Source organism: Camelus ferus, chromosome 17, assembly GCF_009834535.1.
Source record: "Camelus ferus isolate YT-003-E chromosome 17, BCGSAC_Cfer_1.0, whole genome shotgun sequence".
NCBI classification, from domain to species: Eukaryota; Metazoa; Chordata; class Mammalia; order Artiodactyla; family Camelidae; genus Camelus; species Camelus ferus.
The window spans coordinates 38,228,142-38,244,496 of NC_045712.1; the positions used below are offsets into that span (position 1 = coordinate 38,228,142).

General features: G+C 43.9%; 1 protein-coding gene across 5 annotated transcripts in view; it reads right to left on the reverse strand.

Moving 5' to 3' along the window:
- The window catches only part of ZNF660 (zinc finger protein 660), a 29,434-nt gene that overhangs the window by 8,613 nt on the left and 4,466 nt on the right, over nt 1-16,355 (reverse strand). Inside the window, exons 3-6 of one of the 5 annotated variants that reach the window (XM_032459064.1) lie at nt 14,772-14,940; nt 13,244-13,335; nt 12,819-12,948; nt 9,396-10,818 (exon numbers count right to left, since the gene is read on the reverse strand). In XM_032459064.1, the coding sequence (XP_032314955.1) occupies nt 9,396-10,818; nt 12,819-12,948; nt 13,244-13,335; nt 14,772-14,940 (1,814 nt within the window). Of the gene's footprint in view, nt 1-1,138; nt 1,262-2,869; nt 3,334-3,357; nt 3,530-6,757; nt 10,819-12,818; nt 12,949-13,243; nt 13,336-14,771; nt 14,941-16,355 lie in introns of those variants that run through there. The other 4 variants (XM_032459061.1, XM_032459062.1, XM_014561831.2 and 1 more) reach the window with 4 other exon arrangements.

Sequence of the window (16,355 nt, forward strand, 5' to 3'; positions counted from 1 at the left end):
CCTAGTCCCAGCCTTCCCTCACCCACAGCACATTCATGTTTCTTTCAGCTTCATGAAGTGGAAAACAGAGGAAAGAGGCAGCTAGGGAGTAAATTATGAGAAATAAATTAAGGGAAATAAAAAGAAAGTATCCAAAAGATGCCACCTAGGAGCAGAGTGATCACATATCTTGGTTTTCCTGGAACAGCCTGGTTTATACCTGCTATTCCAGCATCATTATTAATATTGCCCCCCTTAATTCACAAAACTATCCCAGTTTGGACAATAAGTTTTGTATCACCCTACCCAAAAGTGAAATTAGGAAAAGAATGCTTTAGGAAGATGAGCCTAGATTAGAGTTGAAAAAAAGAACAGAAGAAGGGAAATGAGTTAGGAGACAAGTTTAGCAATGCAGCATGGGCTTTACCACTTTCTAGGTGCTGAATAAGTGTTTGCTAAATGAATCAACAAATGTATGAGATAACAAGACCTGAGTCCAGGATAACGACAAGATAGAGAACAATGGAGTCCAGCTATTTCCAAGAAAGCATATGCATATATCAGACTGGATACGGAGGATGACCAAAGGAAATTCAAGGAGGAAGCAAGAGTTGTCAGGAGTTCAGGGAGGGCAAGTTTGAGGAAAGTCTGATCAAAAGGAAACCTAGCTATCTGCCCTCTGCCTGACTGGATGGAAAATTCTCTCAGAAATTTTTTTTTAATTCTTATTTTTTTTGTTGAAGTGTAGTCAATTCACAATGTTAGTTTCAGGTGTACAGCAAAGTGATTGTTACAGATACATATTTTTTTTTCCGGATTCTTTTCCATTACAGCTCATTACAAGAAACTGAATATAGTTCCCTGTGCTATACAGTAGGCCAGAAATTCTGGAAGAATTCCCAGGCAGTAGGAGGGACAGATGAGGCCGTAAGGACAGCAGGTCACTGAGGGTATCCAGGCAACTGAGCATAAAACACAATCTCAGACAACCAGTACATGGATAGGGATCAACTGTGACCCACAGATCTCTTGACCCCCAAATCCCTGAGGCTAATGGATGAGTGTTCTGACCTCAGGACCACCATGCAATTCAGGCTGTGAGGAACCCACAAAGGGCAGAGTCCTATTCCTAGAGAAAGAGAGGGGAGAGAGGTCTTACCTAGGAAGGTTGTATTCCTTTAATTCCCCAGCATTGCCTGCCTGTTCAGGTCCCTCTGAGCAGTGGTCACATGGTCCTTGATTACTGATTAGCTACAATGGAGTGATGAATAAGAGGCAATACCTGAAAATAAATTCCAGAGAAAAAGATGAGTGAAATGGAAAAATTAAAAGGAAAAAACAAGAACTAGAATAAATTACCAGGAAACTACTTGATCTCAGGGAGAGAAAGACCTAAGTCTTAAGCATAAAACAAAGGCTGACACCATAACAGAAAAGCTGATAGGTTTGACCATATAAACATCTCTGTACTTTAAAAAAAAAAACCATAACAAATCTGTAATATAAACTAAAGTTGCCTTATACTATAATTACCTGTGTGTGTCTGTGTCCCTCCTCCTCACTTGTCCACTTTAAGCTCTAAGCCCCCAGAGAACAGGGTCCATGATATTCGTGAGTGGATCCCACACAGTGCTTGCCACAGAGGGCTCAGTAAATGTTTAATTTGAAATGTTACACAATTTCAGGATCCCATCTAATTCTCTCTGGGTATAGGGACAGAGAGGACTACATCCTCGACACATGACCACCGCCATTCCTCCTCCACCTGTTCATCCCTTGGGTGCTTCATATTGTCTGAACAACATGACAGTATTTACATTCTTGGAAGTTCTGTGTCAACAAGGCCATCCAAGGGCCTCAATTCCCTAAGAGACTGACCCAGTCTCACCGCTCAGAGAGTCTCAGAATGTCAGAGTTGGAAGGAATCTCCCAGACTACTGAGTCTCATATCAAAGTTCTGAGATGGGGAAACTGAACTTATAAGAGAGCTAGGACTCAAGTCTAAGTTTCCTGATACTCAAATTTGAGTTCCATTACATTACCCTTCCTCCCATTCCCAAACTCTACTCCTCAAGGTCCAGAGGCCCTCCTCCCACTTCTATGTTTCTATCCAGAAATGCTCCCTTACAGGCCTTGCCCCCATATTCTCTAGCAGGCAGTATTCCCGTCCCCAGACTAACTTCACCCGCCCACAGAGAAGGGAATGGCTCACTCTCACATCTGTGCACAGAAGCCTCTCTCCAAAGGACCTGCCCACCACAGATCCTGCCTCATCTCTTCCTTAGATTTGGTGAGGAAGTACCTAGTGGGGTCCTGAATCACTGTAAACACACAGAATAACTGAGTTCTCTGAGAGCTCAACTCCAAGTGGATATTCAGGGCAGTGTCCTATCTCTGGTTCACTTCCCTTCCTATTGAACTGTGAACAGTAAGGATGATCATTCTCATTTTAAAGATGAAGAAATGAAGCTCTCAGAGATTGAATGACTTGCTGAAGGTGGCATGGCTAGCGAGAGACAAGCCTTCTGAGTCTGAAGGATATCCTCACTCCATAGCCCCACAGTTGCTCTTCTTCACCTGTTCTGCTGATATCTAAGTCTCCATATTCTCCTCTAACTGCAAAATACATTCCAACTGAGTTCTCTGCAATCCAGCGTTCCAACAAAAGTTTGCAGAAAAGGGATGACAGGGAAACTGCTAAGTCAAGTATCTTTAGAGAGAGGAAGAAATAAGGCTTTACAGGGATGCTAGAAAGAGAATTTTTAAAATATTTAAAAAAAACTTTCAGGATCACTAGACCTCAAAATCGGGTTTATGTTTCCCCTCCAGATTCCCAGACTCTGCTTCTAACCCTTCAATCTTGTTCCATTTCTTCCCGACCAGAACATACCTCTGCTTTGTACACAACTGTAATCCCAGGACCTAGTGCACTACTAGTGGATTCTAATTATCTCTTGAATGAATTAATGAGTAGCCTTGGACAAGACTTTGCCCTCCCCTTTGGGCAGAGTTTCCTCACTGGGAACACAACAGGGACTGGACTGGTGATCCGGGCCAAAAAGGTAGGCGCTATGGCGCCCTCTGAGAGCCTGGGCGGGACTTGGACAGCTTTTACCAGGGTCGCCCCATGGCTCGTAGCAGGGACAACACAGTTCTGTCACCACTGTCAGCCCGGTTCGAGTGAGCAGCTACGCCGAATGGGAGACGAGACCCGAGACAAAGGGGCAGCGCCAAAAGAAGGGAGGGGTGCCCACAACGACCCCGTGAGCTGACGCACCCCGGTCTCCCCAGCGGGCAGCAGTGAAGAAGACCTGGCCCCCGGCCTGTGTGCCCCACCCGCTCCCAGAATCGGCCTGAAAACGCCAGGCTGCCACATACCCCTCACCGAAAGCGCCCGACCCACATCTTGGAACAAAGCGGAGAAGGAACGACGTCACCGACTCCCCATTAATTCCCATCCTAACCCTTTCGGCCCTTCTAGGCATCTGGAGGTTTCTGCATCTCTGTGCCCCCGAGGCTGGAGTCCTCCCGCCCCATTGTGAGTCCCCGGGCTCTCTGGCCCCGCCTCCTGCCCAGTTTTGCCTTACCATTGGCTGGGAGGACGAAAGGGCTTGGAGATTTCAGCCAATATGAGGAGAGCCCTAGAAGGGATGGAGCCTGGGGGAGGGCCCTGGTTAGGGCGGGAAGAGGGACCAATCTACTGGGCGCCCAGGCACCCTTCCTCGAACTGAGACTCCCTGAATTCACACACCCAGAATTGGCTGCTTAGTGGAAAAGTCATCTTTCCCACACGTCCCGCTCCTTTCAGCTTCAAAGCCAGGATTGGCTGCCGTTTATCGGCAGCATATAAAAATAAGTGTTGAGTGCCTATTATGTCATTGTTCTAGGCTCTGCAGATACAGTAGTGAAGAAAATTAACTTGCTGCCCCATGAGACTTCCCTTTAAGTCAGGGGAGACAGTAGACAAACAAACACGTAGACAGAAGTAGTGAGTAAGGGGCTGTGGGGGAAGGAGAGAGAGGGAGGGAGGTAGCAGTTGAACTATTTTATAGATGACAGGGAAGGCTCAGACAGGAAGTGAGCAACTGCAGAATAGGCATGTGGGTATCTGGAAGAGGAGTATTCCTGATAGATGGAACATCAGGAAGCAAAGGTTGTAAGCCAGGAGGGAGGGTCTGCACATTTGGGGCCGTAAGGGCTTTCTTTGTATGTGTCCCAAATAACACTGGAAGGTTTGGGGACTAAGGAGTGACATAATTTTACATGTTCAAAGATTTATTAGCTATCAGATATGAAAGGAGCCAAGAAACCTATTTCTATAAATTCTGATTTCTTGCTCTCAATCCTTAGTCATTCTAACAAACCTTGCATGTAAGTTTCACTCCATAGCATTAAAAACATTTCCTCTGGCTGCTCTGTTAAGAACAGTCTGAAGGTGGCCAAGAGTGGAAGTAGACAGATTAAGAAGCTACTGCAGTATTCCAGATGAGAAATGATGGTGGCTTGGACTAGTTTAGAGGTGATGGAAATGATGAGAAATATCTCTACATATATTTTGAAGGCATGGCCAGCTTGATTTGCTAATGAATTAGATGTTGGTTAAGGATGACTCCAGGGTCACTGATCTGAGCAACCAGAATAAGATTGCTTTTTTTGGAAATACAGTAGACTGAAAGAAGAACAGGTCTAGGGAGAAAGATCAAGTTTTGTTCTGGATATGTTAAGTTAAGGATGCCAATTAGACATCCAAGAATAAGTATCAAACAGGCAATCGGAATAGGAGTCAGTTCAGGGAAGAAACCATGGCTAGAGATGTAAATTTAGGTATCACTGTATAGGGCAAGATGGGACAATCTAGAGAATGATTGCAGATTTTAAAAAGTCATCTGAGAATTGAGATTTGAAGCTCATTAATCAACAAATGTGTGTATACATAAAGGTATACTTGAAGTACACAAGTTCCAGGGTGCCCCTAACATCTAACTTGTTGCCTTTATACACAAGCATATTTTTTTTTCCTGACAAAAATCCACTCAAGGGTAAAGGTACAGAGGATTGAACCCAGGACCTCAGGCATGCTAAGCAGGCACCCTACCAATTGAGCTATTCCCTCCCCACTGAAAGCCTTTTAAAGAATAACTACAACTATCTCATTATTTCAGCGCTCCTTACTGGGACAGATGTTGACAATGGATAGTGTGGAAGATGAACAGCTTGGACTGGAGAATAGTTGACAGTGGCTTGAATTTTAGCACTGTATTAGCTGCCATTACCACTTTCCCCCCAAATGGTCCCTGTAATAGGCTGCACATATCTCAAATCCTAGGGCCCCCAGTAGTGTGGCTTCCCAGTGAGAGCTTGTGCATCATCAATTTTTGCTCATTGCCAAGGTAGCCTAAATACTGACTACAGCTTTCACTCGTGGCCTCTTTCTAAAATCAGGACATGCTCTATGACTTGCTTTGGGTCGCTACAGGTATGGTGTAATTGCATTGTTCTGTCCCCTCCTCCCCGGGGGAGCAACACAGACAGTTTTGGTGAGGGATATAGCATTTTTCTATCTTACCCAAACAGGAATCAAAAGTATGTAATTAATGTGTACAGCCTGGTGGATGAGCATGTACATATGCACCCTGTGGCCTTGAATTTACAGCTGTTGTTACTACTCCACGTGCCTCCATGTATGTGCCTCTGAATATATGTTGTCCTGTGATTACTCTGTCCATGAGTCTCACTGTACTCAAATCTTGAGTTTCTATCGGCCCTATGCCTCTCCATCCACAATCCAAACGGCACCAAGTTGGAAAACTGAGTATCTTGTAAATGCATCATTCATATACAAGACATTGCAACTGGAAGGGACTTGCAGGAGAAGCCTGTTAGATATCATAAAATGCCAACTGTACATTCATTTCTAGAAACTTCTAAGTCCGTAGACTGGACAACCCATGGTGGAAAAATGTTGTTTTCAGTCATTTGGAAATTCCTCACTAAGCATCATTTGAGGCATATGCACAGGTCAGAAAAGGGGATGGGACACCAAACATTTCTCTTCTACTGTTTTCATGCAAGGCACACACATGCTTTAAAAGGGAAAGTGCACCCATCCTACTTGGCATTCACCTGGGTAAAGTACAGGCCGTTGGTCCTGTGTATATATTAGTGGGAAGACTTTTGTGGTTCAGTGAGGAGTAAGTCTAAAATGTCCATTTTCTGGGTCAAATACTTGTATACTAGGTACTTAGAGCCAGCTGACATAACACCTTCCATTTATCCCCCTGAGGCAAGTGTCTTACAAGGCCCCATCAGGGTAGAATATATCCTAAAGTTAGCAGTAGGGAATTTGTTTTTAATGTTCTACAGAGCAAAAGCCACCCAGTGAGTATTCACAATTTGTCTCTCTAACTCCTAGCACGTTTTCATGAATGTAAGCTTTGCAGTACTCCAGGAGGTCAGCACCTTCACAGAAATGTCTCCCAACATGGAACAGTACTCAGCAACTTGTTAGCACCCAAAATCCTTTGACATTTCCTCCTGGTCTTAAAGGCTGAATTACCAGGGTTGGGAATATTTTGTGTGTATAAGAGGGTTAAGCGTCTAGCTCCTAGTACTTTTACCATCATATTTGAATGCCTGAACTATCTCCTGGACATAAATTCCGTCTGATTTTAAAAACTGGGAGCTCTGTCATGCTGCTTACTGATAACTGTTTACCTGTATTGTGGATTCACGAATGTAGCAGAAGCTATGTGCTATAACAAAAGCTCCTCCACACTTATTTCAGGAATATTTTTTAAAAATGTGTACAGAATAATAGAAGCTCTGGATCAATGATTTCTTGCCCTCCAAATCCAAAACAGATTATAACCCACGTAGATTCTGTGACATCAAACAAGAAATAAACTATAGCCAAGGCCTCCCTGCAACACAAATCAGTAGGCTTTCCTGTAAGCGAAAAGTCTCTGGCGGATGTTTTATCAACTGAATGTTTTCTCACACTTATCTCAGGAATAGGTTCTTTTCCCGTTTTAGAGTTGCTGAGGTAAAATAAAGTCTGAGCTGTGACTGAAGGTTTTTTCACATTCAGTTCTTTTACAACAAAGTGACTCACAACTGGTAGAGAACATGGAAGGAGGGTCCCCACTGGATCCACAGTATGAAGGCTGAGCAAGAAGGACAAGTGGGCTCTGGATGGAAGGTTTTCAACCAGATCAGCAAAATGCTGGGCTGCTCCTTTACTTGCTGACGTGAAGCATATTACTAACTTAGAGCTCAACTTCTAGCTTCAGATCTCAACAGACAATTTTAACAGCATGTAACTTGATGACAAAACCATTCAAGGAAAACCCACTTTCCCTATTTTGGGGGGAAATATCAGGACTTAGAAAGTCCTTACCACTGATTAATGAAGAAAAAACCAAATGAAATTATGGGGCTAATGAAAAGCCTCTGTCACTTGAGGCAGCAAAAGGACATATGAAAAAAATAAATCTGAGAAAAACTGGAATTCCAAAAGAAACAAAATAGACTTGGCAATCATGAAAGAAAAACTGAAAGGAAACCACAGTGTAAAACATTATATATGAAAACAGAGCTCTAACTACATATACAGAAGAGAGTAAAAGACTTTAGACAATACTAGATGCAACTTCATGCCACTCTGACAGTTCAGTAAAAGAAGATGACTTCCAGATATATATTACCAAACTTTATAGAGGTAGAAACTTTAAAGAGTGCAAGCATCAAAGAAATCAAACTGTTGCTTAAGATTTGTCCCTCCCAATTCCCTCCTCCATCAGAATGGATCAGGCCCAGTTATTTTTACTCTTCAAAGAATAAATCCCACATTATTCTAACTCTTCCAGAGTAATTAAAAAAAAAAAACAGATTCTCCAAATAATTTTACAAAGCAGACAAAACCTTAGTAAATTAAACCTAGCTCTGCACTTAAAAAAAAATCATGAACAGGTGGATTTTATTCCAGGAGTGAAAGGAAATTTCCATTTTTTAGAAACTTGCTCCCATGAAAATTACATAAAGAATAAAGGACGTGACCCATAAAATTTCACTGACAGATATTTAAAAAATAAAAACATGGTAGAATTTAAAGACCATAATGAAGACTCAAAATATAAAACAATGATAATAATTGCTAAAAGGTATAGTATGTGCAAGCACTGTTTTAAAGGCCGTACACTTAGGAACTGATTTCACCCTCACAGCCCTGAGGTAGCTCCATTTTACTCATGGAAGAACTACACACAAGGAAACGATCACAACCTACGAAAGTGGAAGAAACAGGATTTGAACCTAGAGTACCACACACAAAAATCCATACTCTTAACTACTAGCCTATATTGTGACTTCTAAAAATAGGAAAAGAAGGAAACTTCCTAAACCCGACAAAAATTTATCAGAAACCAACAATGAAGTAACAGTAGAGAGATGCCAGAAGTACATGTAGAAGATATCAAAAAGGGCTCTGCATGCGACATCCTATGAGGAAATGCCACTTCTATCTTTAGAAGCTTCTAGTCTGGTGGTGAGTAGGGGAGAGTGTGCCCAATTTAAGGATGGTTCAATTAAAGAGCTGAGTTTTAAAACATTATTTATTAAACAACTAGTATATGAAAATTACTATCTATATATCAAAAGAAATAGATACTATACCAACATAAGCCCACAATAAGTTGGTATGAATATATAAGTATACGTATGCACTAAATTGAGAATAATTTACAAGGCAATTTAACAGTTGCACATTGTAGCACCAGTTAACTCAAAGCACTGAGGTCAAATGAATAGAAGTTTAAGGGGAATGAAGTAGCATTTGAAGAAGAAAGTCTTTCAGAGATGAGCTGGATCTGGAAAGTTCTGAGAGACAGATTAGTAAAAAGAAGGAAACTTTTTTCTACATATGGAATATAATCAATGAGGGATTATATTAGAGTAGAAGTTTTAAAAAGTAGATAAGGAGGGCCATAGCCAAGGTAAAGAAAACAATGTATCACAGTCTTGGAGAATGACTTTATATAAATGGAGGAGGTGGAAAAGAGTAAGAAAGTATCTCTGTCCTTGAGAAGCACATAATCTGATTCTGGTTATGGGATGCGTAACTAAGAGATGAGAAACATTTTAAAACAGTTTTTAAAAAAAGAAAGAAGGAATGAAAGAAACCTACGAGCATATGAAATCTGTATTTCTTACGTCCCCTATAGTGGGGAAGGACTACACTGTTGCTCCCACTCTCCCACCTTCATGACCTAGCAGGAAGTATTCAGGGACGGTCCACTTAGATTAGCATTCCCAAGAGAAGACCAAGTTAAGCAAGTTTCTTACATACAAATCTTAACTCAAAGTTCTTTGCTGGATGGAGAATCACACCTTAAGAAATGGACCGAGCCAGACCTGAGTGCTTCTCTCCAGTGTGAGTTCGCTGGTGGTGATTGAAAGTAGAACGCTGACTGAAGGCTTTCCCACACTCAATACACTCATAGGGTTTCTCTCCAGTGTGAACTCTCTGATGCACAATGAGTTGTGAGCTATCACTAAAAGCTTTCCCACAATCTTTGCATTTATAGGGTTTTTCTCCAGTATGGGTTCTCTGATGTACCATAAGACTGGAGCTGTAACTGAAGACCTTCCCACACTCATTACATTCATAAGGTTTCTCACCAGTGTGAATTCTCTGGTGTATAATGAGGTGTGAGTTTTGATTGAAGGATTTTCCACACTCATTGCATTTATAAGGCTTTTCACCAGTGTGAAGTCTCTGATGTCGAATGAGACATTTACTCAGACTGAATGCCTTACCACACTCATTACATTCAAAAGGTTTTTCTCCAGTATGAATTCGCTCATGGTCAACAAGTTGAGAGTTTTGATTGAAGGCTTTCCCACACTCACTGCATTTGTATGGTTTTTCCCCAGTGTGGAGGCTCTGATGTCGAATAAGACATTTACTCCGACTAAAGGCCTTGCCACATTCATTACACTCATAAGGCTTCTCCCCAGTGTGGATTCTCTGATGGTCAGTAAGATTTCTGTTAGAACAGAAAGCTTTCCCACACTCATTACACTTGAAAGGTTTCTCACCAGTGTGAAGTACCTGATGTCGGACAAGGCTTTTATTCCGAATGAAGGCCTCCCCACACTTGTTGCATTCGTACGGTTTCTCCCCAGTGTGGGTTCTCTGGTGGTCAATGAGTTGGGAACTCTGAGTGAAAGCTTTTGCACATTCATTACATTTATACGGTTTCTCTCCATTATGGAGTCTCTGGTGCTGAGTGAGATGGGAGCTGTGGCGATAGGTCTTTCCACAATCACTGCATTCATAGGGCTTTTCCCCTGTGTGGATTCTCAGATGAACCATGAGCTGAGAGGTCTGCCTGAAGGTCTTACCACACTCATTACACTCATAGGGTTTCTCTCCAGTGTGGATTCTCTGATGCCCGATGAGGTGTGAACTCCGATTAAAAGCTTTGCCACATTCAACACATCGATAGAATTTCTGTCCCTTTAGAACTTCTTGATCTTCTGCAGGACTGGAGGACAGATCTGGATGTTCCCCAAGATCTTTACATTCATCACATCCATCTTTTGCAGATTTCTTTTTACCCTCCTGTATTATTTCCAAGAAACCACTTTCCAGTCTGCTCCCTTCTTCATCAGAGGGTTGTGCTCCTAACTTCTCTAAAGCCTCTTCACAGGCATCTCCAGCTCCTGGTCCTCCAGGAAGTACTCCATACAGTACTCCTGAGGTCCTATCAGGTGACTCTGATCCTTTAGAAATCGCCTGCTTTGGAGACAACTCTGAACTCTCCATCCTTTTCTCACCTGCTGCCAGAAGAAAAGAGAAAACACCGTTTACTCATTTCTTATACTATTGAGGTAACAGAATCATCAGGAGCCTACATACTCGAAAAATATTCAAATTACAGGTAAGGAATGAGGGGACACACTGAGAATAGAAGAGAAAATGTGAAATAGCTCAAATTTCTCTTCATGGACAGAAAGACAAAGAGGGGAAGCTGGTCAGTAGAGGAGGTGGAAGAAGAGCTATCAGCACAGACAGATGTTCAGCTGGCATGGCCAAGTGAGCTGGCTGAATAGAAGGCAAGAGACCAGACTGTAAAGCATGGTGTAATCTTCCAGAAGCTGCTCAGATGTGACGTATCCTTAGTAAAATGATGAAGGTCCTATCCAACCATGACATCATATGGTTCCACAGTTCTCAGCAAAGATGTTGGAGAGAGACAGTGGGGGCAAACACCTCAAATCAAATATGAGAAACAGTGTAGGCAAACACAAGAGTTGAAGGGAAATTTATATTATGAGGCTGTGATTAGGAAAAAGTGTACAAAAAGTAGTGATTCTGGCATAACAGGACAGTGACAAGATCTGGAGAAGCCACTGGTAGAGAAATACTGGGAAAAAGTATTGAAGGGGACAGCAGAACTCTAAAAGTGGGGAGCCACTAGTCCCTGGGGCACTGGACTGGTAGGTGCAGCACTGCATTCCTATAAAAATTAAGAATGGCATCAGTAACTTGAAACATAAATCAAAATATGTCTTTGGTATATTGATAATTGGGAATCATAAGGAAAATGAGTAATTGAATATTTGCTTTTAAATTCTAGGATTCTTATTATATCTATCAAAATTCATCAAATTGTGCATCTCAAGTATGTGCAATTTACTATACAGGAATCATAAAAGTGTCAAACAATTTTTTTTTAAATCAAAAGACAAACACAAAAACAACAAAACAAGAAAATTCTAGGATTTTTTAAATACAAAAACTGGGAGAAGGCAGAGCAACCAAGGTTATAGCTTAACACAAAAATGTTGGTTCCTAGCAATGACATCTACATTAGGGTTATAAGCCTTCATGCTAATTTAGTATGTAGAAGCTGCAGATGTCTGAATCCCTGATTCTAATCCCACCCTCTCCAGAGAAGGCTACTGTCCTAAGACTTGTCAATCCCAGAACCTGCCCTGGCAGGAAGTTGCCCTGCCCCAGTCTTTCCTGAAGGGGAAGGTAAGGCAACCATGCTTTGTGCCAAGCAACCCAGCTCATCCCACGATGGACAACAGGTGACTGGACCAGGGCCCAGCACGAGGCCCAAGGGCAGTTTATCTGTCATCGGCCTCTGCACGGCCCGGGCCAAAGTTCTGCCCAAACAGAGATGATATTTAATGGCTAAGCCACCCTTGGAGTCTCTCTGTATATAAATTCTGAACTCAAAGTAGGACAAAATTAAGGAAACGACAAGTAGGAATCAAAGCTGAAATGATGCACAGAGAGAAGGCAAGCCATTAGGAGCCTCAGCAAGCAGAGCATCTGAAGGAACAGAAAGGCTAACTAAGAGGAGCTCTGAGTGGGACAAAAGATTCAGAGTGAAGAGAGTGGGTGTCAGTTGGAAGAGAAAACAGATATGCGGGGAGCAGCTGTCTCAACCACATTGCCGGAAAAACCCTTTCACTTTTCCTGCTGAGGCTCCCAGGCTCCTCGGTCCCTGCAAGGCTTTGTTTCCGGAAGTCTAACCTAGGCGGTCGGTTTGTTCAGGGTTTCCATTCCTTTAGCTTTATCCTAAGTACCCTAGCTCATTACTTACAACAACTGAATGGCTCGCTTTTCCCAGGTCAATTAATAATGAAGTAAAGAGAATGTTAATAACCATTAAAGTGGGTGATGGTGCAGGGAGGTTCACTTTACTCTCCTCTCCACTTTCTCTGTGTTTGCTTATGTTTTCATAATAAAAAGTCAAAAAAGAAAAATACAGCAAAGAACATGTAAAGAAGGCAGGCTCTAAGTTACTGGGGAACAGAATCATTACCCAGGGAGGCCAGGCTGCGGTAGTTTTCCGGCATGGTGTTCTTCCGGTACGGGGCTCTCTGGCTGAGCGCCGGCCCTTTCCACTTCTTCTGAGTATAGTCCACGGACAGGAGCTCAGACTCTGCAGCCACCTGGAACGACAAGCTGCTACTGCTCAGGGACACTGGCAGCCTCAAGGGCAGAGTCATCAGGGGTGCCGACAGCACAGGGTCGGGGCCCTGGTGGTAACAGGGGTGGAGAGGGAGGGAAGCTGGAAGGACACATCTACAAGGACAAGTCCAGGGCAGGGTCAAGTCAGCAGGTAGACCAGCTCCCGGAGCGCAATCAGGCGGGGAAGCCACAGGAGACGTCTCAGAACTGGCCGCAGCCCCGCAGATGAGCTCAACCTACTCCTGGGCCACAGACTTGGGAACTCAGGGAGCTCACCTGGGGCCTGACCGTCCGAGGCACGGCTGCCGCTGCGTGGTCTCCTGAGTCCCCTGCTTGGGGAAGGGCAGGCACTGGGGAAGCACGCCGAGCTGAGGGAGGAAGGAAAGCTCTGAGTGGGACGAGCCCTGCTCTTGGCTCCAATGAGCTCTGTATCCAGTGAGTGGATTCAGGAGAACCCAGCAGCTGCACACACACTGAGCCTCATCCCTGTTCCATAAAGGCACCATCCTGTGTGAGCTGTGAGTTTTTCCTGGAGGCACAGAAGGTCCCTGGTCAAACAGAAGGGGCGCTCCTTTCCACCGTCTCTCCGCGACTCTGGAAGGAAGCTACACTTCTGACCACTTGCTCTCCCATGGCTTCCCCAGCACTGGCCTCCTGCCTGCCCCTCACCTCTCTGCCCCGCATTCCTGGCTTCTCTTCCCGCCCCCGCCCCGCCCCTGGTTATGGACACTGCAGGGGCTGAGGCCTCAGAGCTTCCCTTTCCCTCTGTCACAGGCCTCACGACTCTCAGTCTCTGAATCACAAGCCTCCAGCTGACTGTTGGAGATTTCACCTCGGTGTCCTACAATACCTTAAATTCAGTGTGTGAAATGCATGTTTCCGTTTTCCTTTCCTGACTTCTCAAGTTTTCTCAGTGATTCCAAATACTGGTCATAACCCTCTAACTCCCCTCCTTCCGTTGTCCCATGGATTCTTCCCTCAAATGTCAGCCACATCTATCCCTTTCCACTCCATTCCAACCCACTCAGGCAATTACTACCTCATCTGTTCTCCGGCACTAGTGTCCTACGGAGGCTCCTGGCTCCTGGCCTCCCTACTCTATCCACAGGGCTCTCCTGCGCCCACTGAGTCTTCCGAGATACTGTTTCTGATACTTCATTCCCCTGCCCCCATGTCTTCCTAGATTCCACACAAAGGTCCTGTATAAGCAGACCCCAGGCTCCCATATTCAGTCCTCCCTGATACCACCTCAGTGGGATCCAAGGAATCTTAGTGAGTCTGCTTATATCCTCTGCTCTGGCCCCTACCACCTCTCTCTCCCCCTCAAATTCCTCCCTTTGTTTTCACTGTCCAATCCCACTGCTAATCTCCTCCATGAAGCATCCTCTGCCACTCCATCCCTCAATGATCTCACTCACTGTTTACAATGTCCACATTGCTCATTTGTGATGGCAGCAAGTGCCTGAGGACAGAGATCACTCACACGAACCTTATGAGGTTGCCTCTTCTTGCACTTATGACCAACTCTGCCAACTAGATAACAAGCTCTTTGAAAGCAGGGAGAGTGTATTATCTTTCTCTGGTCCCCAACACTGTTTTTCCCATGAAATGTGCTTGACAAACATTTGCTGACTACATGAATGATTGCAGAATAAGCAAAAGGAATTAAGTCACTAGGTAAGGAAGACATGGGGCAGGGCAATGAGGGACTCCAATGGGGCAGGAGATAGGGAGATGAAGGAAAGGAGACTCCAGAGGGGAGAAAGGCGGGATGACTGAAGGCCAGAGCTGGGGAGGTGAGTACCAGAGCACCCGCTGGGGAGGTGGTGTGCCCCTGGGTCATGTGGAGGCTCCAAGTGGGCTCCAGCGGCTGAACCCTCACTGAGGGGAGAGGCAGGAGGAGATTCCGCTGTTACACTCAAGGTTGTCATCTCCTCCAAATGCATTTCCTGTTCCTGTGCTGGAGCTGAAACCTAGAGACAAGGAATTATAATTGGGTCAAAAGAGCATCCTTGGAGGTACCGAACCCAAAACCTCTAAGAAGTACCCCCCAAGAGAGGAAGCCAGGGCAAAGAAGAGCCAGAGGGTCCTTCTAGACCCACCAGTACAGCCAACTGGGGGGAAACTGTCAAAGCAGGAACCACAGCTTGCAGTCCTACTTGCCACCCCTCTGTTGACCCTCTCAGTAGGAGCCTGAAGACCAGATTAAACAACCATTTCCACTCTGTGACAATTCTTCAGACACACACTTGCTTATTTAGAACCATCTAGAAAAAGGAGCCAGGGGAGTAATTCAGTACACTCCCTAGGGCCTTAGCCTACAGAAGAGACCAATTAAAAGTACCAAGGAAGTAAAAAAGTGATAGGTGTGTGTACCTGTCTGTGTACCAATACTGTTACTGAGGCTGAGAGCGGGAGCAATATCCTGGAACAGAGGCTGACAAACCTCAGAGAGTTTTTCCAACTTCTCTCAGCAGAAATGTTTCCTCTTCAGAGAACCCATCCCTGACCACACTGACAAGGCAAAGACAGTCTTTTCTCTCTAAGTACTTGATTCTATCTTCTATACCATGTGTTCATCTTTAAATTACCTTACTTCTTCCTTTACTGTCTATTTCTCCCCTGATGCAATGTAAGCTTTTTGAGGGTGAGAACTCTGTCTTGATCACTAGCTCCTACAACAATGCTTTGCCCAATGTCAGTGTTCAATTAATACTTGCTGACTGACTTCCTCTCACTATTTTGCTAAGAGATATCTGCAAACTAGGTTTTCAATATGTACTACTTCTTCCCCAAAATTTTTATCAAGTCAAATGAGATCAGATATCACCAAACTTTATAGACCTTCAGAATACCTCAGAGCATAGACCTTTTATTTCTAACCCTTGCTTGTTGTCATCAAATCAGCTCTTCACAATCTCATGGTTACTACTTTTACCAGCATTTGGAATAGAAAACTTAAAACTTTATCTAAATAAATCACATTTATAAGCTTGTTCACTCTGGCATGTACATAGCACAGCATAAGATGAAAATAACTTCTACTTCAACAAAGCACACTGCATTTGCCCTGTTGGATTACATCTGCTGAGAAGTGAGGGGGCTCTCTCCTTTAGTGTACATCTCTCCAGTGGAGTGGTAGGACCAGGAGGCTCATGGAGTCTGTGGTTCCCAGGCTCTTCACTGGATGGTTCTTATAAGTGGTACTTAGAGCTCTTAAATACAGCAGCTGTGGGTACTGGCGGAAGACAGAACTTAACTGCAGTGTGATAATACAACCTTGTAACTCACCAAAACCTAAATCCTGATAGAGTTCCTGTTTATTATCTAGGACTAAACAGGTGTCTTTTCCTCACAAGAAGGAAAACTCCATTCATTTTCATTGCAA